The sequence below is a fragment of the Falco biarmicus genome, chromosome 15 (assembly GCF_023638135.1).
Source record: "Falco biarmicus isolate bFalBia1 chromosome 15, bFalBia1.pri, whole genome shotgun sequence".
NCBI classification, from domain to species: domain Eukaryota; kingdom Metazoa; phylum Chordata; class Aves; order Falconiformes; family Falconidae; genus Falco; species Falco biarmicus.
The window spans coordinates 9,260,515-9,283,123 of NC_079302.1; the positions used below are offsets into that span (position 1 = coordinate 9,260,515).

General features: G+C 35.1%; 1 protein-coding gene across 3 annotated transcripts in view; it reads right to left on the reverse strand.

Moving 5' to 3' along the window:
- Positions 1–22,609, reverse strand: part of CDH8 (cadherin 8) — a 214,081-nt gene that overhangs the window by 42,052 nt on the left and 149,420 nt on the right. For all 3 annotated transcript variants that reach the window (XM_056361148.1, XM_056361147.1, XM_056361149.1), the window contains exons 6-8: positions 20,120–20,307; positions 17,110–17,363; positions 9,504–9,640 (exon numbers count right to left, since the gene is read on the reverse strand). In XM_056361148.1, coding sequence (XP_056217123.1) covers positions 9,504–9,640; positions 17,110–17,363; positions 20,120–20,307 — 579 coding nt within the window. The remainder of the gene's footprint in view (positions 1–9,503; positions 9,641–17,109; positions 17,364–20,119; positions 20,308–22,609) is intronic.

The window sequence follows — 22,609 nt, forward strand, 5'->3', positions numbered from 1 at the left end:
GTGTTACTGAGTCTTATTTGTCTCTAACGAGGATGCAAGTCAAAATGTATTTTGCAGTTATGTTGCTTTCAGTAAATGAACTGTTATGTATTTCAGTGGTTATGAGGGCAAAAATCAAAACATGGTTTAAGTTTTAGCAACTATCAGCAGCTGACTTATAAACTATAAAGAAAGGCAAACTAGAAAGGTTTGAAGCTACATTTTTTGCAAAAAAATCAATGCAAAACAAACAAAAAAATACCTAACTTCAAGAATAAGCAATAACAAACCAGCATTTGTAATTTCTGGAAACATCTGCAACTAGGAAGCGGTATTCTGTTGACTCATCATTTTACCAAAAGTCAGAGTCTAATAAAAGCTTTTGAAAAAAGTTTTTTCCCGTTCCTTATGGCAGCTACCAATAAGAAGGAAAAGAGTTACGAAAACCGAACCACAGAAAAGCATAGGGAGCCACATCTTTCTGTCGTCTTTATCATTCACACTGTAATAATGACAGCATCATGACATGCTACTGAATCTTTACTTGTGGATCACAGCACCACAAAACCTAATCAGGATTCAAGCTTTTCTGAGGCATTGTAATGCCGTAACTGTTGTGAGGAAGTAACAGGTTTCAATTTCTAAATAAAACAATGAGAAAAAAATCCAGGCAATAAAAAGTTGCCATTAAGTGACAGAAAAGGATTTACCTCAAAAAAAACCAACCCACCCCAAAACCCCAAAACAACAACAACAACAAAAAAAAACCAAACACCAGTGAACGGGCAGGAAGGAAACTGATTGAACAAAAGTTTTAAGACACAACAAAGTTCCCAGGGCGTGATTTGCTGCTGTGTTGCTCAACTCCAGCTTAATCAAGGGAGTTGCACTACCATAAAACAGTCAGGAATCTGGCCAACACTTTAGAGCAATTATATTGTTAATATGCTAATACATCATGCATATTAAAATGTTATAAAATATTGACTTAGATATGCAAGGTTTTATTGTCAATTATATTTGGCTATGAAATTTTATAATGACTAGCAGCAGTAATAATAACAATAAGCAGACTGATTGAGGACAAGATGCCTGGAATATTTTGATTATTTTTTTTTAAACAATTTAATGACTGAAATAAAACAATTAATAGCTCAAATGAAATCCATCCTTTACTGATGGACAAAAATCAAAATGCTTTAACAAATGTTTTTTATTAAACAACAGCTTATTATAGAAGTATTTAAATGTCATTCTTCTTAGAGCTTATATTCCCTTTTGGTACTGATTTTCTCAACAGTGCAATTTAATACTCTTATGTTTCTTTCACAGAAAAAATATTGCCGGATATGCTGGATTTGAATCAGGTTCTAGGAGTTTAACATCAAACTATTCTTTTTTGCATAACTTCAGCAATAAGCAAAAAGATCTCCCCAGCATATCAGCATGTATCTTTAAAAAATTCTCTCTGTTTTTCAGCCAGAAAAGACTGTCATTCTTTGCTTATCCAGCAACTTTATTAGAAGCTCAATGCATGCTACTCTGAGTAGTGTCTTTATTCTAGAAAGATATGTGCTTAAAGAAGATTGGCTGAAAAGAAACTCAGTTACAAACCTCTGTTTTGACCTATTCTCATGCTTCAGCCCTACAGAAAAAACAGCGGAGATTTTAGACAGTCACATTCCACTTAGAAGTAAATGGATTCAGCTTATCAACTCGATGAATACTACACAGCATTTTTAAGATCAGTCCTATTTTCTTCAGAAATTCTAATTCAAATGTTCAAAGCGCAGATGGCCAATTGTTAGTTGTTCAGTTTAACAGTGCACTCATTTTGCTAATATGCATATCGTCAGTTTAACCATGCCTCCAGTTTTCTCAAAGTAATTAACAAACATACTTCACATGAATTAGTCAAGTATGTTTTCACTAACAACCCCTGTATGCCTTACTTGAATCCTTATCTGTTTTGTGCCCCAGAAAGCCTTATTCCTTTCTCAAACACCACCTAGTATCCTAACATTTTGTGTTTTCAGCTTTGAACGGTGTTCTCAATTCCAGTATGTTTCTGTGAAATCAACATTAGCAAACCTAGATCTAAGATGTCTAGCCTGGCTTTATAATGCCCTGAAACCAGAAATAAAAGAAATTAGACTGCTCATGCAAATCTCTATCGTTTTCCTTGCCATAATTATGTTTATTACCTCCTCTAACTTTTTCTAGCACTATATTACTCAGATGCTTTATTCACAGCTGCCTTACATGCTTCCCTCTGAAATCACAGGTTGCTAACGCTTATTCAGCATCCCATACCTGCATTTTAATGTTTGCTCCTGAATGACTGAGACAGAGATTATTTTGTAAGTACACTCCATTCCCATTCATATTTCCTCATAATATGGCCACTCCCATGTTGTTACCCATGTGGATCACCTCTCCTACTATGAAAAAAACACTATTGGGAAAGTTTGCGATATGTCTGAATGCATTTTCATAGCTGAGAAGTGCAAACTAGCTTTATGTGATATACCAGCCCACCACTGACTAATGGCAAATGCTCTGTGACCCATTAGAATCTATGGAGTTCCATGTAACCCTGTATTTATGTGCAAATGAATAAAAATTACCTTAATAAATTCTGAGTTTCTGTGAAAAAAATGATGGATTATCTAGTTTCAGTTTCACTAAGCCAGATAAAAAAGGGTCAAGCAAAAAAGGTTAATATTCCTGAGCTTCTCCTGTTTAAACCTTCATAAAGGCTTATTTCCTTTTCTTTTGATAACTGACTGTCATTTACTCAGCCCGAAATTAGAGGTAGTTATACGATGCACCAAAGTAACTCCCTAAAATGTTAGAATTATTATTATTAATGCCTATAGTAATCTTTACAATAAAAGGCTAAATAAAATTAAAAAAATGAAAGCATGAGCAAAGGTATTCATGGCATTAAAAAGTACCTTGTAGCTGAAGGCTTATTCTGAAAAGTAATTATGTCTGTCTGCTTTTTAATTAGTGTCCTTGTATTTTTTAAAGGAATACACAATATAGATAACTTTAGAAGAGCATGCGCTGGATGATGATTCAATTATTGTATTTATATTCTTGGTAAACCATAAAGAGTCTTTCTGGCTTTATGCCCTTTCCCATTAGGTGATAAAATTGCCTCATACTTCTTCATTTCTAAAGAATGCCATTGGTATGGGTAATTACCTTTGTCAGATAGAGCCCACAGCTTTGTCCTTGAGATTCCTATGCTCTGTGCCTGGAAAATATTTATTGTTGTCAAATCACGATTTACATTTCAAGATCTTGTCTATACTTTCATCTCTTGCTTTGACTAATAATTCATGAGAATTTCTACTAGTTGTGGCAGTTCTGGTACTTTCCCAAATACCTGGGCGGGGGGCTTAGCTAGCCACTGGTACGTTTTTTGTTTGGCAAGTGAAGGTGAATACCATGAATCATTTGATAAAGGAGTCAATCAAAATGAAAGTAATAGCTCCGTGACTGGAGTGCCTGCAGAATAAGGAAAACAGAAATTCCATTAAAAGCCTTCATTCAGAGATGTAAAAGTTGGTTAAAAGCATTGCTCTAGGCTAAGGGAAATATCCTCTCCCAGGCAGTCCTGCACAGCCTCTGGAGTTCCTCAGCAAACAGATTTGTTGCACGTCCGTGCACAGGATGCACAGAGTGTGAGAAGAGGGAGGAGTTTTAGAAGAGCCTTCTCGTACCCTGATGCAACAGAGCCAACGGGTGCACGCTTCACCTCGGTATTTCCCAGTAGGTCTGAAAAGGCTTGAGTCTGTACTAACGATAAAAAAGCCCATCTGTGCTTGGATATGCTCATGGTAGTACCTCACAAACAGGAACGGAGATTCAACCTGAGTGTGGTCTGAGGAATCCAGTGCTACACATGGTCATAAAAAGGCTAGGAAGGAAATACAAATCTTGAGTATCCCACTCAGTGTTACGTCAGGTGAAAGAAAGATTGGGAACTTTAAAGGGATCATCATTTAGCTGTCTTTACATTTTATGAGCCATGGCTTCTGTTATTTGTTGGTGTGTTTTTCACAAATCTCAGAGGCTGCCAACTGGAATAGATTTAGAAGGTTTTTCTTGTTGAAATCTATGACATCATTCAATACATTTCTACTATGTAATACACATATTCTTGAGAAAAGGATTACATTGCTTTTTTGAAAAGAGAGTTCCAGGTAAGCATTGCTAATAGTGAATGCATTACAGTATACTTCTCATTTTCAAAGAATTCACTAGAATCCTGTATCTCAAGCAGATTTGAGCTACAGTTTGGGAGGGACGAGTATGCAAATATCAGGATATTAATATTTAAACTGGAGGAATGTTTTGCAGCTAAATTATGTTACTAATATACTTCTTTTTTGCCTAAGTTAAAAGAGCTTCTCTGAGATAAGTCATTACTTTGGTTTCAAACTACATTAGTTCTCCATTTATTACTGCTTTTGTTGCATCAATTAACCAGCAATGACTGAAGTACAGGGCATTTCCTTAGTATTAATGAGACACATGAGGATGGTAGGGAAGTATCTGTAATGTGGCTGTTACAGCCATTAGAAGATGGAAATGGAAACCCATGGAGCTGGAGGCAGAAGAAAGGGTTTCATTATTATATGCCGTAGACATGTATGACAATCTGATAGCTTGAATGATCAGGGATTCTGAGCTCCCTTCAGAATCTGGGTAAACTGAAGCAAAAATGTTCTAATAAATAAATCATGGCTATTTGATTTTCTTTTAGTAGCTGAGTAGCATTGACAACACATAACCCGGTAAGTACTGCCAAAACTGTACAAGAAACTGAAAGAATACCAAGGAGGTTAGCCCAGCCTGAACTCTGCCTTGCTTCACTGCCCAGCAAAATTGCTAACCAGCTAATGCAAGCAACACAAGCATGCCAATGTGAACAGTAGTTACAGCTATCATTGTAACTTATACAAACTAAAAAAATGTATTTGTGTGTTCAGATGAATGGGATCATGTATGACTATTAGGAACCTGACTTTATTAGATTTTACTGAATGGCAGATAATTCCATTTCAAAAAAGTACCAAAGGACCAAAGATGTGATGAGCCTTTGTACATACAAAAAAGATGCACCAAAAGAAAGGTCTGCAAGTTAATCATTCATTCTTACTGCACTGCAAATCAGACTTTCAGAGAATACTTGCATATTCCCCAGATTCCTTTCCTGTTCAGGGCATAGCTCCTGAGAGCCCAAACATCTGAGCAGCATAATCAGCCCCGACTTACAAAGCAAGGCTATTATCCACCCCCGTTCTCTCAAGCATCTAGCCAAAATAAACCTCCCAACCTTGGCATACAATTTTAAGCTCATGTAAGTCTCAACTACACCAGAAAACAATGAGAAATCTCATTACTCCAGCATCTAAAGTCCAGAGACTTTGAAAACAAAGATCACCCTTTATATCTACAGACTAAAAGGTACATTCTCAAGGCAAGGTCATATTTTGTCAATAAGCCTGCTTCATCCAGCCTGCAATAACCTAGATGTTCCTGCTCCTCACTCATTCAGCAGAGAAAACTTGGGGGTATGGCAATCTAGAAAGAAAATTTAAGAATCAAGTCATAGGTGCAATAACTTTCAGTATCCCTCTTGCCATGAGTGTTAATACATCTATTTCTTCTGCACATCCTACACCTGTATTTCAGAGTGATCTTTCAAAGATGTCAAAGTTCTTCGCAACATCCTCTTCTCTTAAAAGTCCATGTGACAGAACTCATCAACATAAAGGAGTCACCACATGACCAGAAAGGAAAAAAGCTGAACAACAAAAAAGCAAAAATTAATTTGATGATATAAGAAAGAAATATAAGAAATCATACAATAGAAAAAAATGTGCAAAATGAATGGAACATTTAAGAGTAGACACTCTTGGAGAGGGTCAAAGCTACAAAAGGAATTTATCTACCAATTTTTCACCAAATTAATGAAAAATTTATAACTAAATCTGAAATACTGAAACTGCCACCTAAATATCACCTGTACTATGTTAATCACTTTCAGTGCAGTCTTCACATTGTTTTATCTTCAGTAACCAAAAAAAGATGCAGATGGATGAGGTATTTGAAGAATTTTCTCTAGGGGGCATGTAATCAGTATGTAACATAGTTGCTTTGATTTAAACAGGAGGGATAAAACTATATGGCACTCATCTACATATTTAAAAAACTTGAACATAAAAGCAGTACCAAAGTCTGGGCAACTGTCTGAGGGAAAGAAACTCCAGGCAACTGTTCCTTAGTCCGTCTGTCTAGTTTACCCACCCAAAAAGAAGCTGCAGACAAGAAACTTCTTCACATAGGCTGGAAGGAGCCTGCTTACAAGGGAAAATGAAAGGAGGGAAATGTCACCCTCGGCACAGGTCTCAGAATATGATGGTAAGACTATTTGTAAACAATAGTATGAACTTTGATGCTAGTTCTGAGTTAGAACTATCCAGACACTTGCTTATGTATAGGAAAACAAAATGTTCTCCCCCAAAAAACAAAACAATCAAACTTTTGCATGTTAAGTACTTACAGAAAAGAGTCAAAGTCCCCACTAGCTCATGCTTTCTCCTCCCAATTTTGCTAGACATGAAAGGGTTAAGTTCACATTTTAGGGAACTCAGATTAAAAAGAAGTAGCATGTTTAAAATTATTCACAGAAATTCTAAATATGGTTGCTTTCAAAAAGATCAGCCAATCTGAATCTAAATATCCTCATCCTCAAGCCATGTGAAAATACAGAAGTAGTTATGCTCAATTCAGCCAGGCCAATCTTGTGTCTCGGAACATTCCCACCTGAGACAGTGGCTGAGGGGTGACATAAAAGAATAACTTTGTCATGGTGGCAGCAGAAATCTGCCAAAAATTACCTGTGCTTAAAGCACAAATTTAACTGCAGGTAACTCACCAGCACAAAGTTCTGAAACAATGACTCATGTTTTGGCAAAACTTGGTGTTTACCTATTGAAGTGTTGATAAATCAGATATAGATTAGGATCTACCATGCTGAGAATCAGAAAAATAAACCCAGTATCATGGCTTATGATTGGTAAGCAAGTTTGATGGCAGTGAAATGCTCTGGTCGCTGCCCCACAAGAAGAGGGGAGCCTCGGACTGAACCTGGAGAGCAGCTGGCCTGGGAGGAGAAAATGCTCCTGTATGAATGATGCTGACATATTTATTTTTATGGGAGAGATCAGTAGTCCATTAATATTACTGTCAGTGAAGATATCGTAATGCCAAACTCTGAATTTTCATTTGATGCTTCTGCCTGCCTCCAACAGATTTCGGTTCTTTTGTAGCAGAGATTTTGCTTATTGTGATGTTGAAAAAAGACCTTAAAATGCCCATGTTACCCTGCTTGACAGTTCTATGAACAAATTTAGTTTCTACATGAGGAGTTTAAAAATAATTTCTCTTAAAAAAAGCAAATATAGTAGTCTATGAAATTAAGCTCTTGTTTTATGTAAATGTCAAATAATTATATTATGAATGTGAAAATAAGTCATCAGCAGGAATGCAAATGCTTAGAACAAGATTGGCATTATTATTTTCATAGACAATCTGATAAGAGGCAATTTTACAATGGTGATAGATGCTGAGGCTCCCATGAAGACTAATGATAAGGCTGGTTTCTAACAAAATTCTTGAGTATAATTACGTTTTAAAAATCTGAAGATGCAACAGGCAGGCTTGATTCCGATGTGGCTCAGTAAAGTGCACATCTGTTAACGCTGCAGTCACGCACACATAATGGAGTTAAAAAAATAATTGGAAGAGTTTCTGAAAAAACTTATTATTATTTTGTTCTTTTTTTACTTTTTTTGAGAAAAATGTAAAATTACTTCATTTTACATCTTACTATTCCAGTGTCTGAAAACTTTGGATCACAACCTAATAAATCTGCTTTCATGCCACTGGTAAATCTCATGATCTGACATTCCTCATGTCTTGAGAGAATTGGTATGGAAATTTTATATCTTGCTTCTTTAAAAACATCAGTACTATTCACTGGTTTGATATTAACCTGGGCAAAATATACCCTATGCAACCAGAGCTCGCTTACTTTCCTTATGTAGTTTGATTCCCTGTGTTGGCTTGGCTTTCCTGCAAGCAGAAAGTATTCTTGCTAATTTATCAAAGCAGTGTTTGCCTGCAAGATTTAACAGTAATTAAACGGGTACTGTTGGCACTACTGGCAATGAAATACACAAATTATTAAGTTATGTCATAGGAATACAGTTTACAGGGGTTGTCAGTTGAGACCATAGTTTATACTAAGAACTATCTTTCTCATTTCTGTATGGCATTTCAGTTCTCTGACACAGATTCCCAACAAGTTTGTTTCTGAGAACAAGTACCACAGAACAATATTGGACAACAAAAATGGGCCAATTAAGCATATTTTATCCTCCCATTCATTATGTTCACAGCTACAGTCAGTATTACGAAACTGAGCATTAAAAGTTCTGTATTATAATACTATATCCTTTAAAAAAGATACTCTGGGGGAAAAGCAAGAATTAATATCAGTATTCTACATGCAAGAACTAGCAGCACTGATCATCAGGCTCTGAAGACAAATTTTCTTACAACAATGTGTCAAGCCTGCTTGCACATATGGGAATTATGCATATACATTGATTGCAGAATAGATACATCAGCAGAAACATTTTCATGGTTTGTGTTTCAGTTAAGACAAAGACATGGGATGACAGACCTACGTTCTGAATCTGTTCTTTTGCTGCAATAAATTTATGTCAAATGTATACTCTAAAATACAGTGCTAATATCAATACTGAATTATACTGTCACCTGTGATCCCATCAACAGCGCTTACAATTCCCAATTAATCAAGAATTCTTTTTGATTGAAATCTAGGACCCATATTCCCAGACAGGGTGATGCTCCTGGCTCTCCATGACTTAGGTGTACGGATCAGTCACAACAGCTTTGCGGATCTGAACAATCCATGTCTATAGCTGTGTATCAGTAAATTTATTCATATATATCAAATAGGGCTACTTTCATGTAACATTACCCATGCCCTTAATCATTTATGGCACTGAAACATAATATCACTCAGCATTAAGAACTTTTGGGTTGAGTCTACAATTTACTTCTACAATAGCAAAGCTTTATTTTTTCTGTGTTAATATAAGTAACTAAATATAAGGCTTTGGTTTTAGGTTTTCTGAATTTTGTTTTAACATTTACCATGTATACCATTTACAAATGTAATCATGTGTCTCTTCAAAATCTATACTACTTTATTCACTGAGAATAATACAGTTTTGAAGATGAAAGGGAATGAGTGAAACTTCAGCAGAAATTCAGTTTCCTTTCAAAAATTCTCAAAAGTTAAAAATCCAATGTGCATTACTTTTTACTGAATTATACACAGTTTCCACTGCAAACGTTGCTTAAACCATTTACAAACCCAACAGAACTAAAAGCCAGTATACACAAACACTTACTAGTTTCAGTAGCTACAATGGTTATGTTGTGCCACATATTTGTTTCTCTGTCCAGTGGTGTTGCCAAAGTTATTTTCCCATCTTCTGCATTAATGTTGAACTGTCTCTCAAGGTCAGTGTGCCGATCAATGGAAAACCTACAAAATAGACATCCCTGTAATCTACTTAATGAAGTTGGTGTAATCCATACAATCACAAGACAATTTAGGGAGCCCTCTGAGGGCTACAGTTTTATAGCCAAATGGATTCAGAAGCTCAATAGCATAATAATTTATAAGACAAAATGACAAACTGAGACTAAAAAAACTTAATAATTATTGCCCAAGGAGTAATTAGCTGTATACCCAGTGTGAAGGTCATAAAATGCCCTCAGGTTTACTGGGTAACATCTTTGAAAAACGGTGCTGATCAAGAGTTAATGACACAATCCATCACATTTATTAGACTGTTTCTATGGTATTCCACAGTAACTGATGATAATTTTGACAGTAATGTATTAAGCCCACAAAAGTGGTGGGCCTCATGGTTATTTTAAAAAAGGGCTGAATAATATTATTTTACCAATAAATTTCAGATTAATGAAGCATGAACTATCCAACGAGCATATTATTTGGTTATGGTTCAAGCAGCTCCATGGGCAGAACACAGTGAATCACCGTTTTCCTATAAAACACTTCAAACACTGAAGGACTGATTGTTTTATGGACTGACATCACTGATTTTTAACAAAACGAGTTTCATCTGACAGGTAGTCAGAGTTTGCAAATGTGAATGTCCAGGTAAATTATGCAGCCTAAACAGAGCCAGCCTGACAACAAGAGCGAGCTGTAGTAGATTGCTCCAACGGTGCATTAAGCAGGATGATGATTTAAAGCTCAGAACAGGATCTCCAGGAAAGCTTTTATGTTTGTCCATTTTCACAGAGTTATTTTGTTAACATATTATTCGCAAAAAGAAATTAAATCACAAAATTAAGCCTTCCAATTTTTTGACAGGAAAGGTATGAAATGAGAGAGTTTAGTGATAAACTATTGATATGGTTCAACAAAAATTGACTTCAAGGGGTTTTACTGAATCCCAATTGTGGATTTATGGAAAAGCCTTTTAAGCCTTTGTGTCTATGTATTACAGAACCTAACAGCATGCACTGACAATTTTTACATCTGTTCTGCATTATATCTAGGCATAATAGGGTGAGTTAGGGTACAGTATTAGACTGGATTACATGATATAGTGGTCAGAAAAGTGACTCAGACTGTCAGTTTCCCATTACATTCCTACTTTTTGCAAATACGCTGTGAAATTCACTGATAAAAGAACAAGAGCATATTTTGCTACAGTGACAATGGCAGAGTTATCTGAAATTCAGTTATTCCATTGTGGTTTATGCTTTATCATAAGCAATTTCTGAAAAAAAGTTCTAATTTGGAAGTACCTCTATATGCTACAATAAACATATTCTAATGAACTCAAACTCATTCCAGCATAGCACAATTATTTTGATAGACATAGCATTAGAATCTGATTTCAAAGCTTAGGATTATGGTGTTAATCTTTTTTTTATTTCACTGTCAGATATTTTCATATTCAGAATGAATGATGCATTGCAATTAGATTGCTTGTGCAATGCATCCAGCCAGATAAAATTCACTTTCAGAAAATCAGTTCTAAACTACAGAAATCTATCAAAATTTTAAAGTCTAAATGTTCAAAGACTGTTTTACTGAAGATCAATGCTAGCATGATCATGTTGGTAAGGTATTTAACAACTAATGGACTTAAGAGTGAACCCCCCTGCTTAACTAAGTAATGGGATTTGTTAACACATTTAAGTTTCTGTTTTTAAACTCAGACAACCTAGTTTTATTCACTTTAAAATGAGTGGTTTGGTTAAGAAGAGTACCAGGAAAAAAAGTTGAAGTAAAATTCCAAATATATGTGCCTAAAGCTAGGCACATGCATCTATATTTGGATGTTGGAGTAAACTCATTTTCTAGTGAACTCCACATGCTCAGCTCTCAATGCTTTAATGGGAACTGTACTACCCTCAGCATTTCTGAAAATCAGGTCACTTGTGTGGAAAAATAAAGCTGTGGGGGCCTAACTTCACACAACCATTTTTGAAAATGCATTGTAACTTTATTTGAATGTCTCCCTAGTTCTAATTAAAGTATCAGAAGTGAAATTCTGGTACTAGTGAAGTTAGTAAAAAATATCTTACAGACTTTCACGGGCTTAAGATTTCACTCAAGAAAATACAGGAAAGACCACAATCAACTTTTTTTAAGATGTCATAACTTAAAACCAATTTTAATTCTTGATGTTTACGTAATGTTGCAGAAAGAACTCTTCTGATACCAAACATTTATGACTTTTTTACAGTCCACAAATGAAATAAAATATGAAATGTTTATATGTTACTTAATGTTTAGTTGACCTGGGCTTGACATAAATTCCATTGAGATAAGACACAATTCTTCTCTAAGGATCACACATTTTTAAACTTTTTAAAACATTTACAGTCTTCCAGCAGTTCCTTTTTTTGAAGATATAAAACTGAGAGCATAACATCTGTGAGTTTATTAAATCGCATTTTATCTCATCCCAACACTATTTATTCACAATGCAAAACGAGCATTCAAAATGAAACATTTTTAACATAAGTTACATAGCTTTACAAGACTACAGAGGTAAAACCCTCTTGTGATTTTAATTTGATAAATATTTGGTACAAAAATAAAAATTAAGATCTGCAGTGTCATAAAACTAGGAAAACTAATAGTACATTTGCAGTTTCCTTTTCATGATAATAGTATTGTAACTCTTTTTAATGGGAATGCATTGTCAAATCCATAAGCTATACATAAAACATAGATTTCTCTAAAAATGAGAAAAGAATATCTTGGGAAATAATATCATTTGAAATTGTAATAAACCCAGCACAGGTTATTGGGAAGTTTTGGTTAGTTTATGGGTCTGCTATGGCAATTATAGGAACACCCCCATAGTGGTTTAACAGAAGACTTAAAATGATTCTCAGTCCTGCTCCTGCACAATAGCAATTGCTATTATGACTTAATTTTATCTATTCTTTATTTGCCTCAATGTAAATAAGAGCAGAAATTCTTTTTTTGCTGCACCTGCTGAGATTTAAATCACAGTACTGATACCTCATCAGTGGTAAATCACCATTGTTTATTAATGCCAGGCAGATCGGACATACTACTTAGTAACAGATAAACAGCTGCACAATTAGGGAGGCAGAAAATATCATATCTCAGTTTTTAAGGCCTGCTGTGAATTAAGAAAATGATCAGCTGCTGCCAAAGATGAAATCTCTGTTGATACGAATGGGGAAAACCTGCCAGTGAAGCTTCTCTCTCCACAAAGACACTGAAGGGCAGTGCTTTATAGGAGGGCAGGTACAGTATAGGAGGAAAGTTTATTACTCCTGCTTTTTTCTATGCACTTGGATCATGCTTTATCGAAGATAACTTACCACAGATAAATAGACCGTGGTTATAAAATAACAACAGAAACATGAAATAACTACAACTGAAATCAAAAGATTTGTATGCTAATGGATAACGATCTTTCAAGCCTAATTATACTATAAGCCAGAATGTACCACCCTTACTAAATAAAGTGCAGTAAAGCTTTATGACTAGCTTAATTGAATTCACTGAGTCCCTTTCCCAAGAGAGACGCATGTGGTCTAGTTGTGGTAGCGAGCCACTAACGAATACTTCTGAAGTGACTAGGCTAGAATAAGACAAACCACTAACTGTCTTAATAACTGTTAGACAAATTTGTAAATTCTTTATACCATCAGACTTAAAAGTGAGCCAGGCCCTTAACCGCCATGCACAGCAGAAGAGCAAACAAAGACAAAAGAGAAATTCTGCTGTTTATTTTAAAAATACTGGGTTATGTAAGATATGATGTAGTTAAACTATATGAACAACCAATATGAAGAGATTGTAGAACCATACAATCACAGAATCACGTAGGTTGGAAAACACCTCTGGGAACATCGGCTCCAACCATTAACCCAGGGCTGCCAAGCCCATCACTAAGCCATATCGGTAAGCGCCGCAGCTACGTGTCTTTGAAACACCTCCAGGGATGGTGACTCCACCACCTTCCTATGCAGCCTGTTCCAATTCTTGACCACCCTTTCCTTAAAGAAACTTTTCCTAATATCCAGTCTAAACCTGCCCTGGCACAACTCGAGGCCATTTCCTCTTGTCCTGGTGCTTGTTACCTGGGAGAAGAGACCGACCCCCACTTGCCTTACAGCCTCCTGTCAGATAATTCATATTCCTTGGAGAAACAGGTAATGAAAGCACAATTCAGCCAAATACCACGTTAGCAGTTAGCCATACAAAGGTGCCTTTACTTATCCACAATTAGGGCTCAACAACAACGAGAAAAGGCCCATACAACATATGCATCCTTTAGCCCCATCCATCTACAGATGTCTGAATTTCTGTGGCTGATACAGAGATTTCAGGCTAATAACTGCCAAACCTCTGCATTTGACACCAGACATCACTAAATAGCCTTCTTTAGGTATTTACATAAGGGTGGCACGCTCAGAACCAGACTGGTAACCCACCTATACACCTGCTTGTAAATCTGTGATAGGGTTCATATCTTTTATAGCAAGTAATGGAAAGACCAGAGAATGTGTTTCATTTCTTCTAAGCAAGCATAAAGCCAAAGTACTGTTGTATTGGACAGAAATGAGGTTAAACTTTTTTTTTTTTTTAATGAAACCTAGGAAAAGTTTCTTTCCAGTCTGTTTTCTATAGTATTTTTTCTAAATTCTCTAATATTTTGTCTCATTACTCAATTATCAGACTATTTCCATGTTCAGAGATATCTAAGTTTTATTTCATTTATGGTACTGCAATACTTTGAGTTTACTGAGCCTTGGTGTATAAGACTAATGTGCAGGAGACATGGTATTGGTAGCACCTAAGTTGATTCATGTTTTTTTTCTTTTGTTAGGGTTTTCATAACAAATGCACACAAAAGCTCTCACCAGAATATTGATAGAACAGATAGCTATTGAAAAATATTATTTCCTTGAAATGCAATTAGCTATTGTCTCCTAAAATTCTGTTTTAAAGGAAAAATACATTAAAAAATGGCCAGGCAGCATCAAAATGTCCATTATTTTTAGAACAGAATGTTTTCATTCTGATTTTCAATTTTTAACTTATGATTATAATATTTTTGAAAGTGTATCATTAAACATACACATTAAAATTTACATGGTGCAATAATGGAATAAACACTTTTAATGCACAATCAAAATGATGCATTCTAATCCAAAAACCCAATGCTTCCACATATTTTTGTTAGAAATTGCCATGTTCTAATTTTGTTCCAACTTGGAAAGAAAGAAAGTACATTTTTGCTCCCTGCTTTCCCCTGATGAATATTTTTGCTTCTGTAATAGTAGAATTACTGACTTGAAATCCTTTTTTCTTTTTTTTTTTTCTTAAAATATTTTTTTGCCAAAAAAATTTGAAAAAACAGAATTTGGACTTTCCAGAGCTATGCCAGATAAAGCCAGATTAATGAGATGAGCAAGCAAGAAGAAAAATAAGTTGCATAGAAAATCAAGCTCTTTATCTTGAAGTAGCTATCAAGCCAATACTGTAGAAAAATTAAATCTTACAAAGTACTGCATATAACATTTTTACAGAGGACATATGTCACACTAATTAAATGCCTTTTTTTTTAAATATAATGAATTTTGGCTACTTCTCTTTATGTATATTGTTTCTATATAACTTGATGAGTAATGAAATTCTAATTCAGTTTGCATATATAAAATACTTATGCTTTTAAATTTTTGAACATATCTATAAAATTCTGAAAAAATGGAAATGAGGTAAATATTTTACTCAGTTCAGTTTTACAGGCTTGGACAAAATGGAGAGTGACAGTTTTAGGATATATGTAGGCCTGTAGCTGGTCTAAATTATTAGGGCTTTGAGGCAGGACTAGTAAAGAATTCCAGGGAAACAGAACAAGACTGGAAAAATAGCCAAGGTAGGACTGAAACAGAGTTGAAGTCAGGCTGAGATGAGGAGCAGAGGGGACACAATCAAGAGGCAGAGGAGCACAGGACCAAGCTCAGAGTAAAGCAGAACAGGGCAGAGGGAAGGAACTAATGTTAAATTGAAAGAGAAATGACTATCAAGCTGGAATAAAGGGAAGAAAGCCAACTTGCTGCCACTGTGGCTGGTTTCAGAAGACCCTGTCTTTCTAGTAGCAGAGTAAGTCCTTTTTCACAGATGCCAGGGGACAGCAGTAATAAAATTAGGGGCGGGGCCACTGCTTAAATTGTAATAGATCAAACTGTGAATTCTCTATTACTTTTCTCTGTTTATGTAACATTTTTCTGATCTAGGTAACTACCCTCATTTATTTCCTATTTCTATGATCATATTACCATCTGAGCATCCTGAGAGCTTCTCTGGTAAGAAAAGGAATTTGTTGCCTATTAACACTGTCTGAGTTGTGTGCTGCAGTAGAAAATATATTAATCAATTAATTTGTCTAGATATCTGTGACAGTGAATGCTACATTTAGCTAGTTTTGGAAGGATTATTTAGAAATGAGAGACCAACATAGTCTCCAACATCTTCACACACAAGTGCTAATACATCCAAACGTGTTGGAAATTCTGAATTTCTAATTCTGAAAATACTAAAATGTGCAATATGTAGGCCCCCTAAATAAAGGTTTAAAGTTTTGCTCTGTGACAAATCTGATGTAAATGATGATGATTAGAAAATGGTCTTAAGTGACAGATTATAACAATTAACATCATCCTCTTGATGCTGAAGACTGCTTGCATAGCTTAAATTCCCTAAGGCAGTAACACACAGTGATGATTATTATTAAATAGACCCTCTCCAAATATACCTTTCCTATGCATTTGACATTTTGGTGTTTGTTTTCATAATGGTTTTAACAGGCAGTACTACACATAGCAAAATGTCTTTTGGGAACCTTTGCATCATACCATACTAGCCATGACAAAGGAGGAGTAGAAGGTGTGTGGTCATTAAACATCTATGTGATGAAACTGGAATAGCAGATTTTGTTCAAGTTAGATCAAAAAGGAAAATATTGTAAACTGAAGATGCAAAAGTCATACAGGCACAATCATCTCTGATTTTCTATCTTTAAACCAGGAATGGGTTTAGCCAAAGGAATACAAAATATGTTTTGACAACCTTATAACTACATGGAATAAACTCAGTATTGTTAGTGCAGGCACTAGGAGATTACTCAAAATAATCTGCAGATCCACACTGATGATTGAATCCCATCCAACCTTGTACACCCGGTTTCTTATTTTCATTGCACTGCTACTGTTTCGTAAGACTACTCACGTGGCAAGGAGCATTTTTGTGATTTTGAAAATGATCTGAACTGATAAATGTTACATGATTAAAAAATCTTATGCAAGTATTTTCATAGAAATCAAATGGCATGAGAAGAGTGTCATATACCGCATGGGAAAACATACTTAGCATCCTGCCAGTAGGTTTTTTCAAAGGGAACTTCAAAGCAGCACTACCTGATAGGACTGGAAGACACGTCAGGGTCATGGGCAGCCACCTGACCAATCACAGAGTTAATAGCAGCATTTTCATGCACTTCCAGTAGGTAAGTAGGTGATGAAAAGACTGGTGGCTCATCAGCATCGTCTACTACAATTTTTACCGTTGCTGTATCCTTGAATGGTCCTCCACTGATGAAGCGAGGATCAATATAAATGTTGGCTGCTTCTACCTTCAGAGAATAGGATTTTTTGGTCTCAAAGTCCAGTGGCTGTTAAGAATGACAAAGATAAATGTCTTTTACTAATGGCCACAGAGAAAGAACAAGTGAATATAATGCTGATGGATGGAAGTTATGTGTATTTACGTACATTCAGTGAGTTTTAATGCAATCACTTCCCACTCCCAGAAATCCAACCTGTAAACTTTCAAGTCATATATTGATATCTGTTTATTAACCAGCCTCAGAAAAAACAAGTCTCTTTGTTTTCTTGCTTTTCACAAGAAATTTACCAAGTTATTCTCTCTCATGAATTATACTATTACAATTACATATCAGATAAATACTACAGATTTGTTGGTGATGACATGACTTGCATATTAATCACGCACTTAATCACTGCTTTGTTAGTTGGAGATAAGAAAGGAATTATACTAGCTCCACAGGAATAAATATTTTATTACTTCCAGAACAATGTGAGAAATTCAAAGAAATAACAATTATTATTTGTTGGACATAAGAGGCATCATATGGAAAAATGTAGAGCTAATCATATAAGAAAGTGTTTCAATATTATTGCACTTCAGGTAGCTCTGCATTTCTGTTTATAGGGGTAAATGAGGCAGACATCTCTCAGGAATTTCTTAAAACTAGCAATTTCTATTTCTGTATCTTACTACTATTTTTTTTTTTTTCAGAGAGAGAAGCATGAAACTGATTACTTTATTCTATCAATATACCTGCCATGTCACCATTGTTTTTACTGTTTTACAGTTCCATATTAAAACATAAAAGATGAAAACACAGTGGGTTTAAAGGAATGAAATGCCAAATAAAAAACAAATCTGTGACACTTGAATATTAGAATTTTTCATTATAGGAGATTCAAGTTTGTGTCTTAAAGCACATCAGTAGATTCACTACATAATTCTCTTGTGTCTCACAACGATTCAAATTTCAAAGATGCAAATTGCCAAGCATTGGAAAGATATTAAGATTTGCATTACAATGTCCCAGGGATAAAAAGAAAAGGACATAGAAACTCTAAATCTGCAATGCAAATACCAGCAAGAGCACAAACAGGAACCTTCAGGAAATCTGTCAAAGCCTTCAATATGTATACTTTCAAATTTTGTTGATTTTTTTCAGGTATGAATCAAGCTCTAATGGGATTTGCTCTTTCTTACAAATTCTAGTAAACACGAGGAAAGCTTGCTTCTTTAGCAGCTCTTAAATTAGTAAGCTTTTGTAATTATGAATGGTGATTTATAAATCAGCATATTCACAATTTGCCAATCATAGCTCCTGTATCATTTTTTCAACGGCTTTTCATGTACTTTACAGAAATGACAGTACCCCAATACATTTAGTCATGCTTAATCAGAATATCATATTGAAAATTTACTCTGCATTGTCTAAACTCCATGAATTTATGCTGGAGAAAATCTGTTGCTGAACAGCACCCTCCATACATCATCTACTGTAGCAGAACCAGAATGATTATTGCTGTCAAAATGAATATATGAAACAACATTTTGTTAGAGGCTCAGTTGTGAAATAAAGCCAAGGGAACTGGGGCAAAAGGCTAATTGCCTTAGTTTTCAAAGGAGGCCACAGCATACAATAAATAACAGTAAGAAAGATCAGGATTATATATCATAATTTTCTCTTTAGGAAAACAGATCTAAATTTATGTAAATACACATAATTTTATTATAAATCTACAGGGCTGACAACTAAGAAACAGAAGATATAATCTTTTGACAGGGACTCTACCTGACCTCTTTAATCACAGGTACAAGCTGTATATTATTTACCTGTACTCACTGGATTCTTCTTGGGTTTTGTTTTGTTTTGTTTTTTTCCATTGGAATGTCATGTTTTAGGGGTTTATTTTGGGTTTTAGAGAAAACAAAGATTAATTTAGAGTGCTCTGTTATGTATTTAAAACCCTCTATGCCAGAGTTACAAATTATATTCGTATCCTTTTTCAGAACACAGCATGAGAATCAGCTCTCTCCTCCTTCCACAAAAAATGATGATAATTAAATCTGTAATTAATATTTCATTGACATTACTGGCCAAGTTTTGTTCTAGGTATGCTGTCTCTCTGCACATTTCTGTATATAATTGGGTGGTCCTTCTGTTGTGCACATTGCACATCAAGAATATATCTTGATGCACCTTCCATACATCAAGACTGTACAAACATAGAAAATGTAACAATTGCAGACTCCTTCAGGGCCTGAAATTGGCACTTCTCATATGAAACAGCACTGATCTGCTTGATAAGGTTCACTGACATCACTATTCATTGAGCAAAGAGAGTTCAGCATGAGAAAAGCTGGAAGACAGTCTCTCATACATCAGGTGATTAAATAATATGCCTCAAATTATTTTTTTTTTCTGAATACTATTTTACCAGTCATACAGCAAATCAAATAATAGAGAAAAAGGTATCTGATTTTATGATTTTATGGAACAAACAAAGCATATCAATCTACTCTTCTCCTTTGGAACCAAGAAAGCAAAACCAATCTGATTTGACCACATGGAAGCCCAGATAAGATTAACACATTCCCAGCACTGCAAATACTTCCATGGACGTCTCCCCAGTTGTCACCTAAATGGCAATTTTGAGGGACATGGCTAATACAACCCTTTTTTATCAGTTCACAGGCTTGACACCCCATCCATAGATAAAAGAATCCTTGGAAATCCAGTATTTTCTCATAAAGTAAAGTGTGGCTGGGTGTTTGTATGTAAAATAAACATTTATTATTTTTTTTAACAAAGATACCATTTACCTTTCTCACTCTAATAATGCCATCTTGAGTCTGGGCATCTGTAGTAATTTCAAATATATCCATCCCATCTCCTTCAATAATATCATAGGATGATTTCGCATTTTCTCCAATATCCAGGTCATTTGCTTTCACCCTTCCTATTGGCTCACCAAGAGCAACATCTTCCATTACTGAGAAGTGATACAGACCTTACAAAGAGGAAAAGACTAAATATTACACCTGTTTCCAGTATCTCTTGTGTGCTCTTCATTTGTTTATACTTCCCCAATGCAAACTCTTGAGATGTGCAGCTGATACAAACCACATTTACACAAGTTATTTACAGAAAGCAGCAAAACATGTTCCTCATACAGGAATATTCAGTTTACTATATGTGAATGTTCTTTTCATTACAGTAATAGCCTGCTTCTTTCTTGCAGGGATGCTTAGTGCTGGCAAACATCAATAAAAACCTACCTCCAACACTGGAAGTATGTAACTTTCTCTACTGCAGACACCACTGAACTTACCATTTTATTTATAGACATGCAGTTAGAGTTCAGCTATGAAACTTTGGCTTTCACTCTGTAGAAAAATGGTCTAATGCTTTAAAGATGCTTTATACAATTTCAGGTCTTTATCCTTTAAATTTAATTTGGTTTTGTCAGTTTAACCCTTTCCAGCTTCCTTTTTGTGGTAAGAAACTAAATAGAAACATTGAAGGAAACTCTCCAAATATTTCTTTTTAAAGGCGATAATAACTTTTCATAGCAATCATTACTGCATTTACTATTTGGTTGTAGGGTTAAAATAGAATCCACTAGAAAGTGCTATTCAAATTGTCAAGTTTTTTATTTTCTGTAATACTTGCTTCAGACCTTCTGACCTAAGAAGTGTCAAAAATCTGCTTAGAACTTGCAATATATTATTTTAGGTAAATGTGTTTTTTTTAAAAGAAAACTCGAAATACCAATTCTGTTATTGTATCTCCCAGTTCTTACCAGTACTCTGAAAAACAAAAGACACATGCATGCTTTACATCAAAAATTCTTTATGGAGTGCTTTTTTTTTTACCTCTCACTAACTGACATTTATTGAAGCTACAGTTAATATGTGATCTAATCAATTGCAGTGCTACTTAGTAGTTAAAATAGTTAAAAGGTATTCAAGGTTAGTACCCAACACGAAATAGTTTTTTACAAAGGGTTCTGGACTTGTTCTTTTCTGTCCTCACAGTTGTTCCAAGGCAACAGGTGGTTTTTGCTGTTACATGTTGCTATTAGTTATCTAAACCCAACCTATTTTGGAATTGTTGCTTTAACCGTTTGTAGGCTGATTGCATTACCAACAGGAAACTGCGAGGAATTCACAAATACATATATTGGCTCTACATATAATCTGTCCCAAAGTGAATTTTTTTTGCTTTCATATTTCTAGGCTAAATTATTAGTGATAATTTGGAGATCATCAAGATTACTCAAGAATATTCATAATGGCTCACAAACAACGAGCAGCCAAAGCAATCAAGTGCCTCAGGAGACGAAATTATGTGTTCATAATTTATACTGCTTTGTGGTTTGAATCTCCAGACACAGTTGATTGCATTTTTAAGTTGGTATTTTTCTCTCAGATTTATTAAGATAATTTACAAAATGTTGTAAAAAAATATTATGATGCAGCTGAGTGTTTTACACAAATTGCTCTCAAGAATTATGAATTGTCCTGTCAAGAAGTCATAGTGCAGAGCTGACCAAAAATCCGCATTATGCATCTTTGAAAACCCTTGGCTTTCACAGGAGTGCACAGTTATTCTCAGTACAATCCTATGGTAAACTTCCAGGTAAAAAAAAATCTGTGACTTACAAAATGCCTCTAAAATTATTTCAGAGATCATAGAAGTAGGGAAAGTTCATCTTTTTCATTTCTAAAACCCAGGAGGCTAACGCTCTTTGAAATCAAACCATAAATATACATTTCTGTCCTGCCTGGAAACAATAAACGATAAAACACACTGCTTTCTGAGTTCATTACAATTTACTGTGAAAGCAGCATGTATTACATCTTATGAATTCCTATTTCATTCTGCTTAGGCTCTATTGTAAGTTTGATCCTTTCTTATTTTCCTTTCCAAGCAAATGCCAACTGTGCTTCAACAGTGTAAAAAAAATACATTAAAGACTTGATCAGCTCTTGTATAAGGCCAGAGTCATGACTAATCTGTAATGCTAGGCAGCATGCTATGAATGCTTAGTTTTAAAAGGCAGAATTTGCAATAACATCCAGTTGCAAGATTTACTATGGCTCACCCTCATTAAATGCAGTGTACACATAATGCAAAGTTACAGTACATGCAGGTTTTTTCTCACGAGGTTGCACAACGGTCAGTGTTGTGACAGGGTGGCTATTTCTAGGTGGCAGCTTGAATCCTGCACTGGAGTGCAATAGTTGTAACAGCTTCAAAGACAGCAACTTATTCTGTTGAAGGAAAACTAACCTACATTTTCCACAGAG